At 30.6% G+C, this 21,020-nt stretch overlaps 1 protein-coding gene across 1 annotated transcript; it reads left to right on the plus strand.

The window, feature by feature from the left end:
• The first annotated feature begins 93 nt into the window (after positions 1-93).
• Positions 94-20,345, plus strand: LOC121119811 (mitochondrial enolase superfamily member 1). The gene is made up of 7 exons (XM_040714610.2): positions 94-439; positions 7,917-7,979; positions 10,132-10,579; positions 17,248-17,435; positions 19,325-19,539; positions 20,024-20,130; positions 20,190-20,345. The coding sequence occupies exons 1-7, from the start codon at positions 244-246 to the stop codon at positions 20,302-20,304; spliced, it is 1,332 nt and encodes a 443-aa protein (XP_040570544.1). The 5' UTR covers positions 94-243; the 3' UTR covers positions 20,305-20,345.
• The last annotated feature ends 675 nt before the right edge of the window (positions 20,346-21,020 follow it).

Consider the following 21,020-nt stretch of genomic DNA (forward strand, 5'->3'; position numbering starts at 1 on the left):
TCGAGGTTGAGAGTGAGTAAAAAAGCTAGCCGTGTATATGAGTTATACGGTATGACTTGCAAGAAACCGGTTGATGTTTTTCTATCCTATCCCTTCTCTTCTTCAAAGCAACAAAAAGATGTTTTTATTGAATTGTAAACACTGATGATATTAATACTGTTTTGTCAGATCGACTAACCAAAGAAAGTGTCATTATATATTTGATATAATTAATAGTGTCTTGTGGATCAAATTAGGACAATTATGAATAAAAACCCTCAAACTATAACAATGTGCCACGTTAGGGACATTCGATTTCCCACATCTCTGAAAGGAGATGGATCTGATGCCATACATCGTGATCCAGATTATTCAGCTGTGTATGTGGAGCTGAAAACAGATGTGGAGGACCTATCAGGCTGTGGATTGAGTTTTACTCTTGGAAGAGGGAATGAAATAGGTAACTAATCATTAGAAAAATAGGTTACGGGAGTTTTGGGTAGAAACGCATCGTTACTAATATATTACTTTTGTAGTAACTAATAGTATAAAGATACTATTTTGCTAAAAAAGTAATCAGTAATATATCAAAATTACTTTTTAAATTGATAAATTTGTAATAACTTATTACGTATTACTTCATTGAATCTTTCATAACATAAGTTATTAAATATCTTAATTGGATCAGAAGACAAGCAACAAAGAGCTCAAACAGGGGCGTCCGGAGAAGGTGGCCTGGAAGGGCTTTATATCCCCCCCCCTACCCTAAGTTAAGGAATTTCTGCTTTTTACTAGAATTTGGTATGGTCCGGATGAAAAAAAAAATTACCTGAAAATAGGTGTAATTTTTTTTGTGAAAAATTTACTTGCTTAAAAAAAAGGTCATAAATTTGTGAAATTTCGTAGTGAATACCTTGTAATTTTTAATATTTTTTTGGAAACAATTTAAAAAAAATTTCTTTCATTTGTGTAATTTTTTTTCTAAACATTTTTATTTTCAATGAATAACTTTGGATTTTTAATTATTAAAATGTTCTCCCAAATAGTATATTTATTATGAACAACTGTGGATTGTTTGAATTTTTTTCCGAAAACTTTAATATTAAATTTTTTTCCAAAAACGTAACTTCTAGTGAAAAGCTGTTGAGGTTATAAATATTGTTACAAAAAAAAATATTACCAGCAATTTTAGTTTTTGAAATTTTTTACCTTAAAATTTAATTTCTGAAAAAAAAATTCTAAAAAAATTAATTTTTTGTGAATAGCTATAGATTTTTGATTTTTTTTTTCAAAAGATATATATATATGTATAGAATTTGGCGGACTCCTCTGTCCAAATAGCTTATTGTAGATGTGCAAGGCTCACTTATTTACAGAAAGGAAAGCACTTTTAAGTTGTCTTTTTAATAATATTTTCACTTTAAAGTTGAAAAATTAAAGTATGTTATATTATTTGTACAAAAATTTATAAACTGTCTGTGAACCAAAGAATAAATAGTTTTCGAATTATTAGAGATAAATTGAGATTGTAAATTAAGAGATATTTGCATGCTTCATCATTGTTAATGTTTAATCATTATTGGAAGTAAGAAAGTCACCGAATAGATTGTAACCGTGGATGGCGGAAAACTGCCCTGAAAAAAATTGAACGTGGGAGATTGCGCTGGAGAAAATTGCCTGTATTTTGTTCATGACGAATTTATAAATTACCTTCAAGTGTGACTAGTATTATTGCAAAATAGGAGTAGGAGAAGGGGGCCGGGGGAATAAATAGCTTAAGACCTCTTAAAATATGGTTGAATACCCTCCTCCCTTGGATTGGCTTGGTGGTAGTGTGGGATTGTTAAAAACCACTGCCAATGCATCACATACATGCAAGGAACCCCTCTAATACCAAAAAATAGTTTCAATCCCTCGGGTTGTGAGTGGAAGTCTTGATATTTTTAAAAACTCATAGACTCACTCAACAAGGTGCATGTCTCATATTTACTTATAAAATTTAAAATCTTATAGGCACCGCCAGTTTAATGTATACTTGTCTATATTACTTCAGCACGCACATATTGTTGACACTTTTTAAACCCTCCTTCATTTCATATGCAATATAAACATTTTGCAATTTTTTTAAAGATTAAAAGCTTGAGGCCCTTTCGTGGAGCAAGGACGGTATTCTATATTTTGTAACATCAAAAAGATGGCTCTATCATTACCTCAGTACCTGACCTTTTATAGCTTCCGTGACTCTCATGGTACTTCCCCAAAAATCGATAACTTGTGTCTAGTTCATGACCATAAATTTCTAAATGTAATTGTTTGTAACATACACATAAATAGTATCTTCAATGTCAAGCATTGTGCAAATTAATATTCAATTTTCTTTTGGTTGCTCTAATATCCTATTACTTATTTCTACAATATGGCAAAGTTAATAAAAAGTGGAAGAAAGAGTTTGTTGCTTGTGGATGAATTTCAATACATTTATCACAAGAATGACAAAAATTCGAATGGATGATTTTTTTTTCCGGAAATTTCATGCTAATTCAGACTTAGAAAAGGACACAATTTATTAATAAACACTCTCATGAGGCGACAAATGATGAATTAAAGACTATTAAATTCAAAAGGGATCTGAAAGAAAGTTCTAAAGCCAACATTTATCAATCAAAACCCTATCTTGTCTTCAATACCATGTCAAATCTTAGTCGGGAAACAATAATAATTGCAGAGCTCCCTGCAATAAAAAATATATCCAGATGTGTTAGAAGCTGTAAACAAGAGACTCACAACTTTTCATCTACTCCTCTATCTCGGGCAGGATATTCCATTCCACTCCAGTTTGCGGCATTGCAAGAGAATGGAGAAAAATTTCTACTATAAGATTTTGGGAAAAATGACCAAAATTGGATTCTTATATTTGGTACAAATCCAGGATTGGAAGACTTGCAAAGCATAAAAAATGGGACATGTAAAATTACACCAGATATATATTATCAAGTCGCTACAATTCACGCAATCGTTCAAAACATTGCTATCCTAATAATATTTGCACTCCTACCATGTAAAATAGAAGAGATATGCTTAATATTTTATCAAAATGTAAAATAAATTATGTAAGAATCTCCTGACTATTTATTAGTTGACTTTCAAATGGTAAGGAATTGATAAAATATTGATATTTGTTTAAACAAAATTATAATTCTTACAATTTTTATTTCATTTACTCAAAGGATAAGATAAATCATTTCCAATAGAAATCAGTTAGTTACTCTAACCTCTCCAAAAACAAAAATTAAAATTAATTTAAAATTGAGTGTGCCCATTACAAAATTAAAGAAAAAACAATTATTGATAAGACTATTGAAATAGATATTATGTTATTTGCATGTAACTTTGCATCTATAAGAAAAAATAGTTAAATGGTGTAAAAAAAAACAAAAAAAAATGAATTTTCTATTTGCAAACTGGGGGTTTAAACATTTTTTTTTAAATTAGTGGGATTCCTTGGATGTATTGGATGGTTTTTAGTAATCCCACACTACCACCACGCCAATCCAAGGGCATGTTTTAAGAGGCCCTAAGCTATTAACAATCCTCTAGATCCATTTCTTAGAAGATCAGATTGAATTTAAAATATTATTAGGAAATTGAATTGCAATACTATTACAAATATGTTTAGATATTTGTCATAAATAATATTAAGGGAATTTATAATCTGTTATTATTCATCATGAAGTTTGAACAAAATACGGGCAATTTTCTCCAGGGCAGTTTTCCTAGTACCGATTGCAGCTTTGCTTTGTTTATCTCTTAAGAAAATATATAGAAAAGAAGAAATATTAAGTTATGTAATATTATTATTTTAAGTAATATAACTAAATTACTTTTCTACAGAGTAATATCTAATAAGTAACTGATTACTCAAATAAGTAATATTACCCAACACTGGTTATAAGGCATAACTTTTGGCTTTTTATTCAATAATCATTGTCTTCCATTCAGGTTTCAAAAGTTGAAATGTATATGAATTATTTTATAGCCATTAATGACTATTCAAAAAAAAAAAAAAAAATCCCGATTACAATTCTGATGCTATTCCATTAAAAATTCCTGATGTCGATTCTTTAATACTTTAAATACTAGTTAAAGAATATAATTTTGCTATAAATTTCTAAGAATTGCAATTGATAAAATTAATCGCCTTCCTATATTTAATGCAATAATATTTGCATTAAATATAGGAAGATATGTCTTCATATTTTGGGATATAGAATGGTTCAAATTGGCCAACTGTTGTTGGTAGCGATCACCATTAACAGGTTAACCGGGTTGTAAATGGGCATACCATATGACACCACACCACACACAGCAATGCCTTCTTCCCAAAGTGATCTGGTCTTGGGGTCGGGTTGGCCTTGCTGCCAAGGTAAACATATGATCTTTTTCGTTTCGGATTCTTGAAATAGACCCACGTTTCATCGACAGTTACGATTCGATACAAAAACGACTTCCTTTTGTACCAGGCGAGCAGCATTTCACAAGTGGTTTTTCGTTTTTTTTGTTGTTGTTTTTTTGTTCCTCTTTATTCAGTTAATATGGCACCCATCTACCGATCTTTAAAAAATTTCCCATTGCTTTTAAACGTTTTCCCACGGTCTGACGGTCAACATCCAATAGTTTTGCGAGCTGTTCTTACGTTTGGCATTCATGGAGCAATACCTGCATTTCGGCATCTACAAACTTTTCGGTGGCCGGCTACACTCTTCATTTCTCACGTCAAATTCACTACTTCGGAATTTTTCAAACCACCTGAAGCATTTTGTTCTGCTTAGAACATAGCCACTGTAAGCTTCCACTAGTATTTGATGGGCTTGAAAAGAATTTTTCCTCAATTGCTAACAGAAAGTCAGTTATGTCCGCACATCGAATTCTGTAGCCTCAAAATTTTACATTTTTACGAGCGAAAAGAGGTCGTTGTTGAATGAAACGTGTTTGAAACACCACCAATTTCACTTAAAGTAGTAAAAAAATAAGTATGCCACTAAAAGAAATACAAGTTGATAGATTCTTGGATTGAAAAGTTATAATATTAAGTATAAATTCAGTACAATAAATTAAATTAAGCTTCTAAACAATATTTAACATTTTTGGGTGTCTCAACTCCTATAAAAAATAAGCCTATAATGTAGCAAATATATCCATGAAATTCTGGGCTGTATGTACAATATATGATGTTAAAAAATTAACTGGGAATTTCTATTTTACATGATTGTTATTACTAGAATGTTTTCATGTTGATGTACGACACATATCCCAAGTTTCAAAATAGTTATGTTATGAAGGATAATATGTTTATTGACTTAATTCATATGTTTTCACAGATGACGCACTATTTCACTATAAAAAATGTGTTTTTCGTTACAAATCAATCTTACGTGTTATTATGTTGCTGAAAATGAGAATATTCTAAATAGCTTTGACTTGAGTCGAGTCAATAAATCAAAAAAAAAAAAAAAGAAAAAAAAATGAAGTATATACTAGTGCTAAGACTCGGTCTAAGACCGTAGTTTTTTCGGTTCGGTCTCAATAGATTATCTGATATTTCAATCTAAACTGCGATTTCAGATCATATACAGGAGCGTCTGTAGAGGGTGGGAAGAGGGGCTACAGCCCCTCTTCCCAAATTATGGAATTTTTTAACCAAAAAATTTAATTTTTTGTAAATAATTATGTATTTTTCAAATTTTTCTCAAAAAAATATAATATTTGAAAAAAATTAAAAAAAAAAAAAAAAAAATTAGCGAATAGTTGCGGATTTTTGAAATTTTTTTCCAAAATATTTTATTTACTATCTGATATTTTTTTTTTTTAAAAAATTTAAAATTTCATGAATAGCTGTAGATTTTTGAAAAAAAATTGGAAAAAATTTAAAATTTGAATTTGTTTTCCAAAAATTTAATATTTTTTGAATTGTTTTCAAATTCTGGACCAGTCCATGGAAAGATTTTCTTCCCACTGATTTACAAGTTGTAAAAATTATGATTTTATTCAGATTCAATAGAAATTAGGCATGCAAGAAGCTGATGCAAAATTTTTTGAGATAAAGCTATGAAACATAATTTGATCATTTAAATAGTAGGGTAAATTAGGATTGATTAGTAAATCGCTTATGGAGGACACGGTGTTACCTCGCTAACACAAAATTACCCAATGCATTTCGTGGGCAACTGTCGATTCCCTCATTTCACTTGATACTTTATGTCTATTTCATAATTTATTATTTTTGATGAATAAACGAAGTAATAAGTTAAAATAATAAACTTAAGGTCCCTTTCCATTAGGACAGGAATACAATTTCGTGTTGATCCCCCGTCGTATATATCGGCCAATTAATTATTTATATGAAGAAATATTGGCTATCATATACAATTACAAATGTGTAGCCATGCTTTTAATAAAATACTTGCAAAGAGTTACCCGGTGTTGCTCGGACAAAGGAGGTAGTGAGTGGGAGATCACATTGATAATGGGCAATGCAATTTTTTTAATGTTTATATCCCATCGGTACGGGTGAGTGTTAGGTTATTCTATAATCATTATATTATAACGCTTGTATATTATATGATTTGTAATATTATGAATTTAAAAGAAAATGTTATACACTTCAAATGACATTTCTGAATTTGAAAGACTGCAATCTTTGAGTCGAGGCAATACAAAACTACATATATACGAAATTTTCTATGAAAAGTATTCCTTGTCATAAATTTAATCCTGAAGCATGCTTTAAATCTTAATCATTTGAATTGTATCTTTGAATGTATAATTTACATGTATGTTATTTTGACACTCTCGAACTGAATCATTTGTTTGTAGATCTGATTGTATGATCTATAAGTACAATTGTGTTAGTCATCAATTTTCATATCAAACGTTTGTTGTTAATTATGTCTTAGTCATATAATTTGGCATTTTCATTGATATAAAATTAATATCTTTTATTCAAAGTAAACAGATGTACATTGTATATTGTTCCATACCCCCTCATTATGTGATGATAGAATCTCACACAATCTCAAACAGGTTTTTTTATGTTTGTTGACGGATTTCTATTCAATGAAGTCATTTGTACAATTTAAGTTCACACATAGATTGATTGATAAAAAATTAATTCAATTCGACTTCAAATTTAGACATAAATATGTTTATAATATGTGGAACCTCAACATATAAATATTAGTTTACGACGATTCTTAAAAAAATCCTAATCCCGATTCCGATGTGATTCTAATAAAATTATTCATGGGACGATTGAAAAAAATACCGATTCCGATGCGATTCTACTAAGAATTCCCCATACTCATTCCGATTGTATAATATTTTAAATAATAGTTCAAAAATACCATTTTGCTATCAGGGACGTCCAAAGAATATATGTGGGGGGAAGGCTGGGTTTTTGGAATTTTATGGGAAAAAACAGAAAAATTACATTTAAAAAAAAAAAAAAAAATTCTAATATTAATTTTGTATTTCAAAAATCCACCACTATTCACAAAAAAAATTCAAAACCCATAGCAATTTTCAAAAAATTAAATTTATTACGAAAAACTACAGCAGTTTACAAAAAAATTATCCAAATCCACAGCTATTCACAAAAATGATTTTTTGGAAAAAAATATTTATTTATTAAAAATTTCAAAAATTAAATTTCTTATATAATTTTTTTTTTTGTAAAAAAAAATCCCGTGGACAGGATACGGACGATCAATTCTGGTTAATTTAAGTACAATTTGCGACATTCTCACTTTGTCAATAAGAGTGAGTGGTTAATAGAAATTGATGATAAATCTTATAGGAACACAAATGTATTCAACACTAAATTTTGAGAAAAAACATTCTAGCTTACATTTAAGTGATATATATTATTTGTATATTTTCAGTTAAGTGTGCCGTAGAGTCCTTGAAGTTCTTAATTGTTGGAAAAAATATTCGAGATATTCAGAGTAGGCTCTTGAAAAATCTTCATGCTCACCAAAAATCATTTTATTCGAGGTTATCATCAGGTGTTTTTTTTTTTTTAAAGGGAGGGAGGAAGGGTCTCACCCCATGATTCCTATCCTTGTATGGTTACTTTAGGAATGGGCGGGTGGGGGGACTTTTTTCTGAGTCTTGGGCGTCAATATCTATGGTATTCTGTAACCCAGGTGATGCAACTCGTTACATTTTATTTTATTTGGCTACAAAAGAAACCAGTAGTGTCATCTCTCGGACTTTGGACAGACTTTTCTAACGGTCCTCATATGTATATTGATTGAAAAACAATCTGAAATGAATATAAAAAAAACATACAGAACTAAACTTCGCCATTATGAGAGTTCTTCAATCTCATAAATTTCTATGAAATTGATATGCAAAAAATGAATGAAAAATTGGCTTTTAGCAGATTTTTAACTTCATGTTTCTTCTGAAATAATTTGTTCTAGAAGCGTATTTTTCATATATCCGATTTGACTGTACTTATATTATTTTCTGTCAAATACATTTTAATTCAATGGATTTAATTTAGAAATATTGAACAAAATTGCAAATAAACATTTTAATCCACATTTTAACCTACCTTTCTGATGAAATTATAGCATGTCATAGCGTTTTTAATTAGAACCTTCAATCCTTTACAACACCAAAGAATGTTAGTTTATTAAAAACACCCTAAGTCATGTTCAAGGTAAGTTTCTATATTGTTTTTTTTTAATGTTTACCAAATTTAATGTGTGGCTTACATAAAAAGGTTCGAACTTATATGCATGAGACTTGAAATCCCTGGAATGTGGCCACTTTTATTTTGTAAGAAATGTGACATTTAGTCACTCTCCAGATAAGAAAATATTCTCTGAAGAAATCACAAAATATTTATCCTTTTTGGTGTTGCATCCGCAAGAAGCCGAAGTTCAGTTTAACTTAAAAATATACATTGTTTGAAAACGGTTTCTACAGTGAAAGAATTGGACAACACCGTTTACGTGTAATTAACATTTTCAATCTGTTTGTACAAGTTGTAACTCTGGTTTGAAAATATACAAGCTAATTCACGCGTAATGCAATTTTAAAGTCCGATTGCTCATAAATACTATATATATGTACAAGATGTGTTCAAAAAATAAGGTGACTTTGTATTTTTAAGAAAAAATATTTATTTATTCATCAATATTGATGTTGTCCCATTCAAAGTAATTCCCCTCAGATACAATATACATTTGCCAACCCTTTTTCCAATCCTCAAAGCACTTTTCGGTATAGCCATGAACTTTTCCGGTGATGCAATCCTTATCTCCTCCATCGTTGCAAATCTCCGTCCTTTCATAGGTCTCTTCAGTTTTGGAAACAAGAAATGTCAAATGAATATGGTGGCTGAGACATGATTGTGGTGTTGTTTTTGTCCAATAAATCTTTTACGGCAATGGGACATTATCGTGATGCAAAAGCCATCCATTATTTTTACACATTTCCGGACGTTTTCTTCGTATTGTTTTCCGCAAGCGGTGCATAACTTCAAGATAATACTCATTATTGACCGTACAACCATATAGCAAGAACTCCTGATGACTACGCCATGGTAGTCGAAAAAAAAACACAGTGATTAAAACAATGAGGCTCGTCATTGGCATCTTTCTGACCCTGTTGGAACAGTTTGTACCGCTTATAAACATTTTTTTTTAACTCAGAAAACTATACCTATGCCATTGTCAACATTTCAAGTGTTTTGGAAACTTAATTTTATTTTTTTAACAAAATTTGATGTTAATTCATTTATCCATGTTTTTTAATAGCAAAAAATCGCCCAACACGCAAAACTGTTATGCCTCTCACAAACAAACTAAACAGTAAATAAATGATCGTGGCGAGTGTACTAACATAAAAAAATCAAAAAAGTGATCATTCCAAATGTATGTTGCCTGCGAAATTTGAAAAGTCACCTTACTTTTTGAACACGGATTGTTATATCAGATAACAGAGGCCCAAGTTAGGGGGCATATTCACCTCTGTTATTATGTCACATGCGGCCTTCCCATTTTTAAATACCTTAACAGCCTAATTACATCTTCTAAGTGGTTTTGGTGATCATGAAAATTTGTTATTACACTAATTGTTAAATAGCAAATATGGGTAAATGGGTGTACGATATTTCAAATGAGAGTCAACTTCGATGGATTGGTCCAGATAAAGGTGTTATAAACCTTGCATTTGCTGCAATTGTCAATGCATTTTGGGATCTATGGGGTAAAATGGAGAGGAAGCCTGTTTGGAAACTCCTTGTGGATATGAGCCCCGAACAAATTGTTTCTCTCATTAATTTCAAATATTTAGAAGATGCATTGAGTCCACGAGAGGCCTTAAATCTTTTAAACAAAGCAAGGAATGGGAGTATGGACAGAGAAAAGGAAATTAAAGTATTAGGATTCCCTGCTTATACTACTCAAGTGGGCTGGATGAACTACTCAGATGAAAAAATACGATCAACAGCCAAGGCTTTTATCGATAGGGGATTCACTGCCTTTAAAATGAAGGTTGGCCGTGATATCAATGATGATAAAAGACGTTTACGGTAAGAAATGAATCATTTTAGTTAAGGGAGGGATTCTCAACCTTTTTTAGTGATATACCATTAGTAAAATATTTATTTAACCTGAGTAAGCCTTTCCAGTACAGGATTATACATATATATATTATTTATTTATTTTTTGGAAAAGAATATCAAATAGTAATTTTTTTAAATCCAAAACCCACAGATATATCCAAAAAAAGAATTTATCTAGATAAAAATTTCAAAAATCAATAGCTATTCTCAAAAAATTAAATATTTTGGAATTTATTTTTTCATTAATCCACATCTATTCCTAAAAATTTAAGTTTTATGGAGAAAAAAACTCAAAATTCACAGCTGTTCACAAAAAAAATTTAAATATTGAATATTTTGGAGAAAAATTTAAAAACCATAGTTAAACACAGAAATAAAATTAAATTTCAAATATTAAATTTTCTAGTAAAAACAAAAATTCCTTTTTTTGGGGGGGATACAACCCCTCCAACCCACCCCCTAGGGACTCCCCTGAGTTATATACCATTAGAAAATATTTTTTCAAAATCTCAAGTACCCCCTGCAGTGCCTCTCAGTACCCCAAGGGATACGCGTACCCTCATTTTAGAACCACTGAATTAAGGAATGCTCTATACTTAGGACGACCAATCTTTTTTTCCTTTCTTCTTTTGACCAAGTTAAGGCTATTCTTTCGGATATCTTAAGAAATTAAAATAACTTTTTAGGTTGATCTATTTATTTTATGTGTCAAAATAATAATTAAAAAAAACCGTAATTAATTCCTGAAGACATTTATTAAGAAATGTTTCTCTTTCATTTTGAAATTACTGTACTCATAGAAAGCAATGTATTTTAATATTTATTTCCATTTATATTTAATTACAAGTAATTGAACATGAAACTGTAAGAAAGTTATTAAATTGTGTGACTTACGCTCAGCTGCTTAACTTTTTTGTGCACAAAAATGCAAACAATAAATATAGAACATGGCAATAGAGACACCGTACCGAGAGGTCCATTAAAATCTTATAATAAATTAATATTTTAAATAAATATGTGTCTGAGCTCTTTACATTAATGTAGCGGCTCTTAGTAACAATGATGCCTTCAATGCGGTGGCGGAAGGCCAGGCACCCGCTACGGAAGTAGACATCTGTCATGGCGTCCCAGTGCTGGCTGACAATGGCTTTGAGGGCCTCGGTGTTTGGATTACAGACAATGCAGACACCTCGACATACACCGAAAGTCTAGGGGGCCTAAAATTGTCATAAAAGAGTTTGAAGAACTCAAAAGACACATTCAGAAGAGTTTTGTAAGGGAAGGGATGGTTTCTTTAATTGCTGTTTAATATAAAAAATATTTTAAAACAAAATTACCTTTAAAATCTTCATTTTATAAATTGAACGTTGTTTTCTTTCTTTTTAATATGGACTTATACACAAAACAGTCAGCTAAAACATAATTAATTTTAGTATGAAATTGTAGGTATTCAAAAAACTCGAAAGGTATAATTCTTTTTTTTTTTTTTTTTTGTTATGTGCGACAAAATTGATACAACCTGCCGAAATGAAATTGATAGCTAAAACTTGTCAGGTTAAAATGGAAAAATGAAACATTTGAAAAGTTCATCACCTTTTTGCCCATAATCTATTTGTTTTATGTTTACATGAACCATGTTATTTTTAGAACCTTTCTAAATGGATCATTAGTTTGCCACAGTCATTTGAGTTGTGCAAAAATGTATTTGTGAGTCACGGTTTGTATTACTAAGTCAATTTGTTCAGAAGGAGGAGTCTTGTCAAATCTTATTCGCATGTCCTATCGATCTATAAAAAAGAGGAATACACATATTTACAACCTAATTGCTACCTCATTTGATATCAAATCTCAAATATACCTATACTTGATTATTTCTTATCGTACTGTACATGTAGATATTCACTATTATTTTCTAAAGTACATAAGTATGCTGTTTTTGATGAAAATATATGACAAATCTCTAATAACTACCTTTGTTAACAATTGATTCATCAATAAACAAAAAATGTTTTTACTTATGACATTCAATTTTCTCTATTTAAAATAAGGTATGATGCGTAGTGTTGTGTAAGAGATTATTTATTCGGCCCAATCCAGTAGTATAACTGGTACTATCAGTCCTTGGGACCGGTCCTTTTGACTTTTACTATAAAAAAATTATTTAAAAAGAATGAAATAAAGTTTAATGACAGTTTTAGGACTGATATGCTGGACTGAACTGGACCGATACTTAACTGGAAGTGACGGCAGTTTTCAGCCCTAAATATGGAGCAACACAACACTAATACTCCGTACATAATCAAATAAACGAAAATAATACAAAGGTATTTTGAAAAGTCTGTGCAAAGTCCAATATATGGTACTTGCAATACAACGTTAGACCATCATATAATCGGGCTTTTTAGAATTTTCAATTTGATGTAGTGCAGCAACTTCTGTGCAAGACAGACAGATTTTGACAAAACACATAACTAATCATACTCTATGACGTGCCTATTAACATAATTTTCAATTTGATGTATCGTACTGACTGTTGGGTAAGACCAACAAATTGTCAAAAAACACACAACCAATCATACTTTATGACGTCACTATTAAAAAGCGTGTCGGAAGTCAAACGTCAGTCGTACACGCGTTATTGTATAACCTTGTATTTTTATTAGGCTTGAAATGACCCAGTCTTTGGTCTCCAAGCTCACCGAATCTCAACCCCATGGACTTCCTTGTGTTTGGTGCAGTTGAACGACACACCAACATATCCTCTTCCTACACCAAATCCGTGAGGATATCAAGGATTAGGGATAATTTAAGTTTCTTATTTTTCTTTATTTTGGCAGGTTTTTATGTAAATCAGATTTTTAGTGTAGGAGAAAATAAATTTGTTTTAAAATCGTGTTGGTTGTTAAATAGAGGTCACATCCTATATTACACTATTCCCCCTTATTTCCAACGTCCAGGGGGGTTAGTAAATCATGCTTCAATTTGAAAAGACATATTTTAAAAAATAGATAACAACGACTGAGGCGTCCATAGGGGGTGAACTGGAGTGCTGTAGCCCTTCCAAAAATAGGAATTTTTCCTCTTTTCCAAAAATGTAATTCTTTGCGAACAACTATGGATTTTTGAATTTTTTATTCCAAAAATTAAATTTTTTATGAACAACTGTAAATTTATGAATTTTTTATAGAAAAAATCTATTTTTTTGGGATTACCTGTGGATTTTTGAAATTTGTTTCCAGAAAATAATATTTCAAATTTTTTTCCAAAAGAATTAATTATTTGTGAAAATCTGTAGATTTTGGTAAAAAAATTCAAAAAATGTAAATTATGCTGGACTGAACTGGACCGATACGTAACTGGAAGGGACGGCAGTTTTCAGTCCTAAATAAGGAGTAGTTAAACAAATAAATAATCTTGCGAACGCCCCTGAATGAGCATTATTCATTTCAAATATTGACAGTATAATTCATTTTTTGACAAGATTGCAGTCTTAACATAACATACATAACAACAATGTTAACACTGCCATATCCCGTTAGTTAGTTGCCTACCAATATCTTTTTGTCGATGCCCCTTGCAGATAATTCAGTAAGGAGGAACATATATACTTGATATATATTACTTTTTTTTAAATGTACTGTTCAATGAGTCATAGCCAATCTATTCTCTTAACACATGTAGAATAGAGACTATAAATACAAAGAGTTTTAACGATTAAAGCATCAATAGATTCTAAATTCAAGCATCAACATGAAATACGCATTCGTTTTCCTTTGTATTGCCTTGGCCTGTGCTGCTGCTAACGTATCCGCTGAAGAAACTGACGTCAAAGTCCAAATTTGTGATGACGACAGTGATTGCGAAGGTGGACTCGTCTGCAGAGAAGTTGAAGGAAGTAACGAAATTGGGATCAAGATGTGCCAAGCTTCTAAAAAGAAGGATTAATAATTTTCTTCTGCTCCGTTATCACTCAACAAGGATTAGTAAATTGATTCATTTCTTCTATAATATTTAACCATGTGAATATGTACTGACACTGTTTCTATCTTTAATTGCCTGCGAAATATAAAACTTAGCATTTAGATACATATATAATCATTTCATGACTACTCACTCTTTAGCAAAAATATCCTGAGATCGGCGTAGGTAGGACTTTCAAGAATTTGAGAACCTGATTCCAAATTATCCTAGGTTCAGATTCTTACGGCAAAGGTTTAAAAAAATTGTATTTCAAATAAACTAGTATAGCCAAATATACAAACCAAATTACTCATTTTGTACAAATGAGCTCAAGCCAAATAAGGAGTTTATCTTTGAGTGCGGAATCTAAAATTTATTTCTGTTTTTTTCTCAGTTATCAGAATTCTGAAATATCTAGGATTTTAGTAATTCGTCCTTATTATCGTTTAGAGTCATTTTTTCCTATAAATAACAACCCCCAAAATAAAAGTAGCATTTCTAAAACTTATGTGAAATTGTTTTTTACACTTAAATATTGTTTTTATTGATTCCGTATCTTGTTTTGACCACGATATATTTCCATTTTTAGGTGGAAAAAAGATTAAAAACAACACTCTTCTTTAGACCCTTATAACTTATTCATAATACTTAGTGATGAGAAATATCATAGGTTATGTTATAGAAAAATAATCAATGTATAATATAAAATTCAAAAGTTACGTATCTTAACTTATACTCCTTAGCTTGAGGTTATTCATTCGCTACTTCAAGGTCAACTTTTGTGCAAGATAAGGCTTAGAGTTAAGGATTCCCAACATGATTAATTTAGCCTTCTGCGAATGAATTAACATATTTTTGAGCAGCGCAAAAATAATTATAGTCGAGTTTTTGTTTGGAAAAGTGTTGAAATGCCTTTTTAAGTTCCATTCAACAAACTTCCTCAAAAATAGTAGAAACGAACACTCATCAAAAGCATGACCAAAATAATTGGAAACCTTATTGTAGTCTTTCCAATAGTCATTAATTATTATACAACCCGTAGCCACTTGAAATTGGGCAATGAATTACCTGCCATCGGCATCCTTATAGTGGAATTCATTATATGTCTTGTCCATTCGTCCTTCAAACTTAAATACGGAGATACTTTCTACAAGCCTAGATGGCTTCGGTTGATAAATTTTTAAATGAAGCTATTTTCGTAGGCCAAGGAGTTAGCAGATAATATATTTTTCTTGTTGCCAACTCTTCATTACTATTTAGAGAATAGTCAGAGTTGTATTATACGAAGGGTAGTTTGAAAAGTCCGTACCAAGTCCAAGAGGTGGCACTATTGGGGGATATCGAGGTTATATTTTGATAGTAAGAGTTCTTGGAAGAACACACACCAACTTTCAGCCAGATAAGTATATTTCTTTATGTTTTATTCTTTTGCCAATTACTGAAAATATATACTTATTGATGTATTTCTTAATCCATGTCTTGAGACCACTTTTTACTGTTTATGCCTCATTAAATTCGACCAATCAACGCTCAATACACTAGTATGGCAAGGAAAAGCAGATAAATTAACTTGGATAACAAAATACGACGTATTTTGTTTTATATTAAGTGAGGTTACACAGTGTTACTAACTGATTTTTGGCCTCTTTTTATGGGTCTTTGTTTATGAAAGATTGCAAGATGCAATAAAGTTAACGACGAGCTTCTCTATTTTTCTTCCTAATCCACTAATAAATGGACTTTTCAAATAAAAGCTCGACAATAACAACCTTAAGATTTAAAAATTATCTTAACCTTATCTCAAATTGACCACAATATATAATTATATTGAGGGGGGGCCCCCCCTCAATATAATTATATATAGTTTTGGCTAAATTCCAGATTTCAGAGTTATGAGCCTCTGAATAAAAAACATCAATTTGATTATTTAAACAACGATAACTTGAAATCTAAAAATGATTGTAAAAATGCCTTTAAAGTTTTTAAACATTAGTGGCTCAACCTCCAACTTTGACCCTTCGTTAATGATCTGGGATTTTCTGCACCCCAATTTTAATAAAATTGCTCCTAATCTCTTTAAAAAAGATTTTAATAAAGGAAAAATAATTAATATGCTCGTGAAACATCTTTCAGAATGAATGCAACTCGTTTTTTGTTGCAAAAATGTTTTTACGTGAAACTATTTGCAAATTTTGCAATTTTTTATCAAGGTTTGTTGAATTTGATTTTTTGTTCACTTTTAAGGTGTTCTTTTGCTTTGTCTATTTCCCTTTGTCAATTTTAGATACAAGCGTTGCTACAAATCTAATATCAGCTGGTATACCATATATCAAATACAATCTCATCAAAGTTAATGAATACATTTTAAGTACCAAGAGACGGGTAAAAGTAATCAATATTTCATAGCAGTTTTTATCAACAATAAAATTATAATATTTCAACTATTAAAATCCATATTTATATCTTTTTGATGCCCAAATCTAATGTTATCATGAATAATTGGTGTAATTTTGAGTCTACGTCAACTGTGTATACAAAAAAATAAAATACGCTTAATATTCACTAATAGAAGGTTAAGAAAGTCTGATTTGTTGGATAGTATTATTTAATCGTTGACAGTTTAAGACCTTAGAAAAAAATATATGGACTCTAATATTTATGATCTACATTTGCAGAGTTATTCGAGAATGTATTGGACCAGATTGTAAATTAATGGTGGATGCAAATCAAATCTGGGGTGTAGAGCAAGCCATCCATTGGATGAAAGAGTTAGCAGAATTCAAAATCACATGGATTGAAGAACCAACGTCCCCTGATGATATTTTAGGACACATTACCATCAGTGAGGCTCTTCGACCCTACAGTAAGTAAACTTATGTCGTTTTTAGTGCACTTTGTACTATTGGTGTTACGGTACGGTTTTGAATCTTTTTCCAATAAAAATATATATGAAAAATGTCGTTAATGACAATAGTGAGCGGTGGTTCGAGCACGGATAAAAATTCTTGAGCGAGAACGGGAGGGCGCTCATTGTTTCAAATAATGAGTGGGAGCGTGCTCGCCGTTTTAGAATAACGATAAAATCGCTTGAATTTTCGCTTATTTATATAAATTTGTATTACTTTTCCGTTTCTGGAACTTATAAAGAATTTTTTTATCAATTTAATCATGGTTATTCAAAGATATTTGTATATTTGGCAGAATTGCCCTTTAATCAAGCACAAGTGTTACCTTCTGATTGATACACTGCTGTCCTCAGCTACCGTGAAGAGAGTATTTTATAAAGGTGATCAATTATTTATGGATAAATACTGGAATTTAAAAGATGAAAACTTGAAAAAAAAAAAACTTATGACAATGAATCAAATCATTTTATGGATTTTTTAATTTAAAATATAATTTTAGATTTTGAAGTTTTATTTATTCTTGTACCTTATTTCTCTTCATTGTTTGGAATAAACAATACTCGTATACTAGTATATAAATTTCCGGAAATGAATTGCAATCATAAAGAGTTGTCAAATTCAAGTACTACTCCTATAAGAGCGGAAAAAAAATTATTTGAGCGAGAGAGCATTTCTTCAAAAATGAGCGAGTGCGCTTACAAAATTAGGAAGTAAGCGGAAACAGGAGTGCACTTCGGCTTTCCTGACCAGACAATTGGCATACACTTATAGGGGCGTCTGAAGATTTGTTGTTTTTGGGGTAGGAGCTAGGATATAAATTTGATGACTTTTCTTGTGAAAGAAAATCTTGAGTACATTTTCTTGTGAGGAGATTTTAGAGGGTGGTTGGGTCAGAAATTTGAGGGATTAAGTCATCGCCAGGGCGATTTTTTATAAGATACTGGAACTGTAAGTACCAGTATGGAGCAACGTAGCTCAGTGAACAACGCCTTCAGGAAAAATTATTCTCTTGAACTCCATGTGGATAGGTTCGCGCCCCAGCCGTTCCTAGAGAAGGAAATATAATTTATGCTTATGGACTTCAGAGACAATTTCTATGGCAGCAGATGGTGTAATACTTTAATAATACCTGGTGAAATAACATAACAGAGCCCTTAATGAATTTTTTTTGTGAAGGTGAAAAAATTTTACGTGAAAATAGGGATAAAATTTTGGTTTTTTAAGATTTATTTTCTTAAAAACAACGTTATTTCGGTCAAATTATGCTACTGAGCTAAAACTTGAATATTTTAAATTTGTTTAGAAATACATTTTTCCAGTTTTTTCCAACAATTTCAATTTATGGAAATAGCTATGGATATTGAAATTTAAAAAAAAAAATATGTATTTGAAATTTTAAAAAAAAAATATGTGTTTGTAATTTTTTAAAAAATATATGTTTTTGTAATTTTTTATTTTAAATTAAATTTTTTTGAATAGCTGGGTTTTTTTTCTAATTTTTTTCAAAAATTTTATTTTTTGTTAATAACTATGTATTTTTGAGATTTTTTTTCTAAGACATTTAACTTTTTGTGTATAAGTTTGGGTTATGATTGTTTTTTTCCAAAAATGTTAATTTTTGGATTTTTTTCTCAAAAAAATTTCAAATATTAAATTTTCTATTTAAAAAAAAATCTTAATTTGGAGGATGGCTATAGTTCTACATCTGACTAGTTACAGGAGCACATTCAAATAAAATTACCCATTCTAAAATCAGATGATAATTGTTTTTTTTTATTTTTAAATGTCTTAGTATATCAGTACTACTCTATTTTCTTATTGTTTTTTCATACATAAACCAAATCAGACATTGGAGTAGCTACAGGAGAGGTTTGTCACAATCGAGTGATGTTCAAACAGTTTCTTTCAAGTGGAGGAATGCAGTTTTGTCAAATTGATTCGGCCCGAATGGTTGGACTGAATGATGTTTTAGCTGTTTATCTCATGGCTTATAAATATGGAATACCAGTGTGTCCACATGCAGGAGGGGTTGGACTTTGTGAAATGGTTCAGCATTTGCAGGTATTAAAAAAAGTTTATATGTGTACATTACCAAGGGCCTCGGTATTTGGATGACGGGTAGTGCAGGCCTTCCCCTCGACATGCGCCCAGAAGATGCAGTTGAGGGGGTGGAGATCAGGGCTGTAGGGGTCCAAAAGTATCAAAAAAAGATCAAAAGAACTCAAAGAATTCAAAAGAGTATTTTAACCGAGGAGATAGGTTTCTTTCATTTTTACTGTTTAGAATCCATGTATTAGTATTTTTTTTTTTTTTCTGAAAAATTACTTAATCCTTTTGAATAAGAGAACCTTTCTTATTATAAAAATCTTTATACATGGCAATGAACCTTATTTATAGTATCTATTTATTTCAAGAAGTCCATGTTTGTTTTTATTTTCAGTATTTTTACACAAAAAAATATTTTATAAAAGTCAATAGATTTGACAATTTTTGATCGATCAAATTAATAAATAAAAACAAAATGCATTTATGTTTGTTTCAATAGGTGTTTGACTATGTATCCTTGGGTGGCACTTTTGAGGATAGAATGATTGAATATGTGGATCATTTACATGAACACTTTATCTATCCTCCGGTTATTGGAGAGTCCAAGTAGGTTTTCTAAATATTACTGTGAATGATCTGATTGTTAACCCTTTGTCCTCCTTCAGATATTTTCCACCGACTGCTCCTGGATATAGTACGGAAATGAAGCGTGCTTCCATTAGAGACTTTGAATACCCAAACGGAATAACATGGAAAAATATATTATGTAAAACAATTTAATAATTATTTATTGAATAAAATATCTGCTTATTTGATATTAATTTATCTAGTGTGATTGTTTGTAATTGTGAGCGGACTATTGGCTCAAAAGTTTTGTACCATAAGATAATGTGCCACACGGACATTTCGCTGAAGGACTACTCGGTACATTTGGGTGAAAAATTATATTTAATATCTTTATTACTCCTATAATAGCACAAACTCTTGCTTCCTCCAATCTAAAAGGATGTTCCATCAACGAAATTACGGCAATTCATTATTTGACCCTGAGATACAATTTTAATTTTCAGTGAATTGATGCAATTTGACTGAATTGAGTCTTGTTTTGCAAAGTATAAAGAAGATTTTTACATATTATATATAGATGAACAGATTATATATTTTAATATATTTATGTAAGAAAGGAGGTTCACACTCTGTAAATTTTTTTATGGAAAGTACATATTTCTATCAATAATATTGGAGAGGTGTATATTTATGTTATATATATTAAAAATAGAGTCGTCGTAGCTCATGGAAACGCGATTGGGTTTCATTATTCTCTTGAACTCATTGAGCGTAGGTTTGTGCCCAGGGCATTCCTAGAGAAAGAAATATACTTTATGTATATGTACTGCATACAAAATTCCTAGGTTAGATAGATTAAATGTAATATTATAATGTTTACTTATAATTAATCACTGCAACTCTATCTTACCAATTAAAAGAGTATAATA

Source organism: Lepeophtheirus salmonis, chromosome 6 (genome assembly GCF_016086655.4).
Source record: "Lepeophtheirus salmonis chromosome 6, UVic_Lsal_1.4, whole genome shotgun sequence".
NCBI lineage: Eukaryota > Metazoa > Arthropoda > Copepoda > Siphonostomatoida > Caligidae > Lepeophtheirus > Lepeophtheirus salmonis.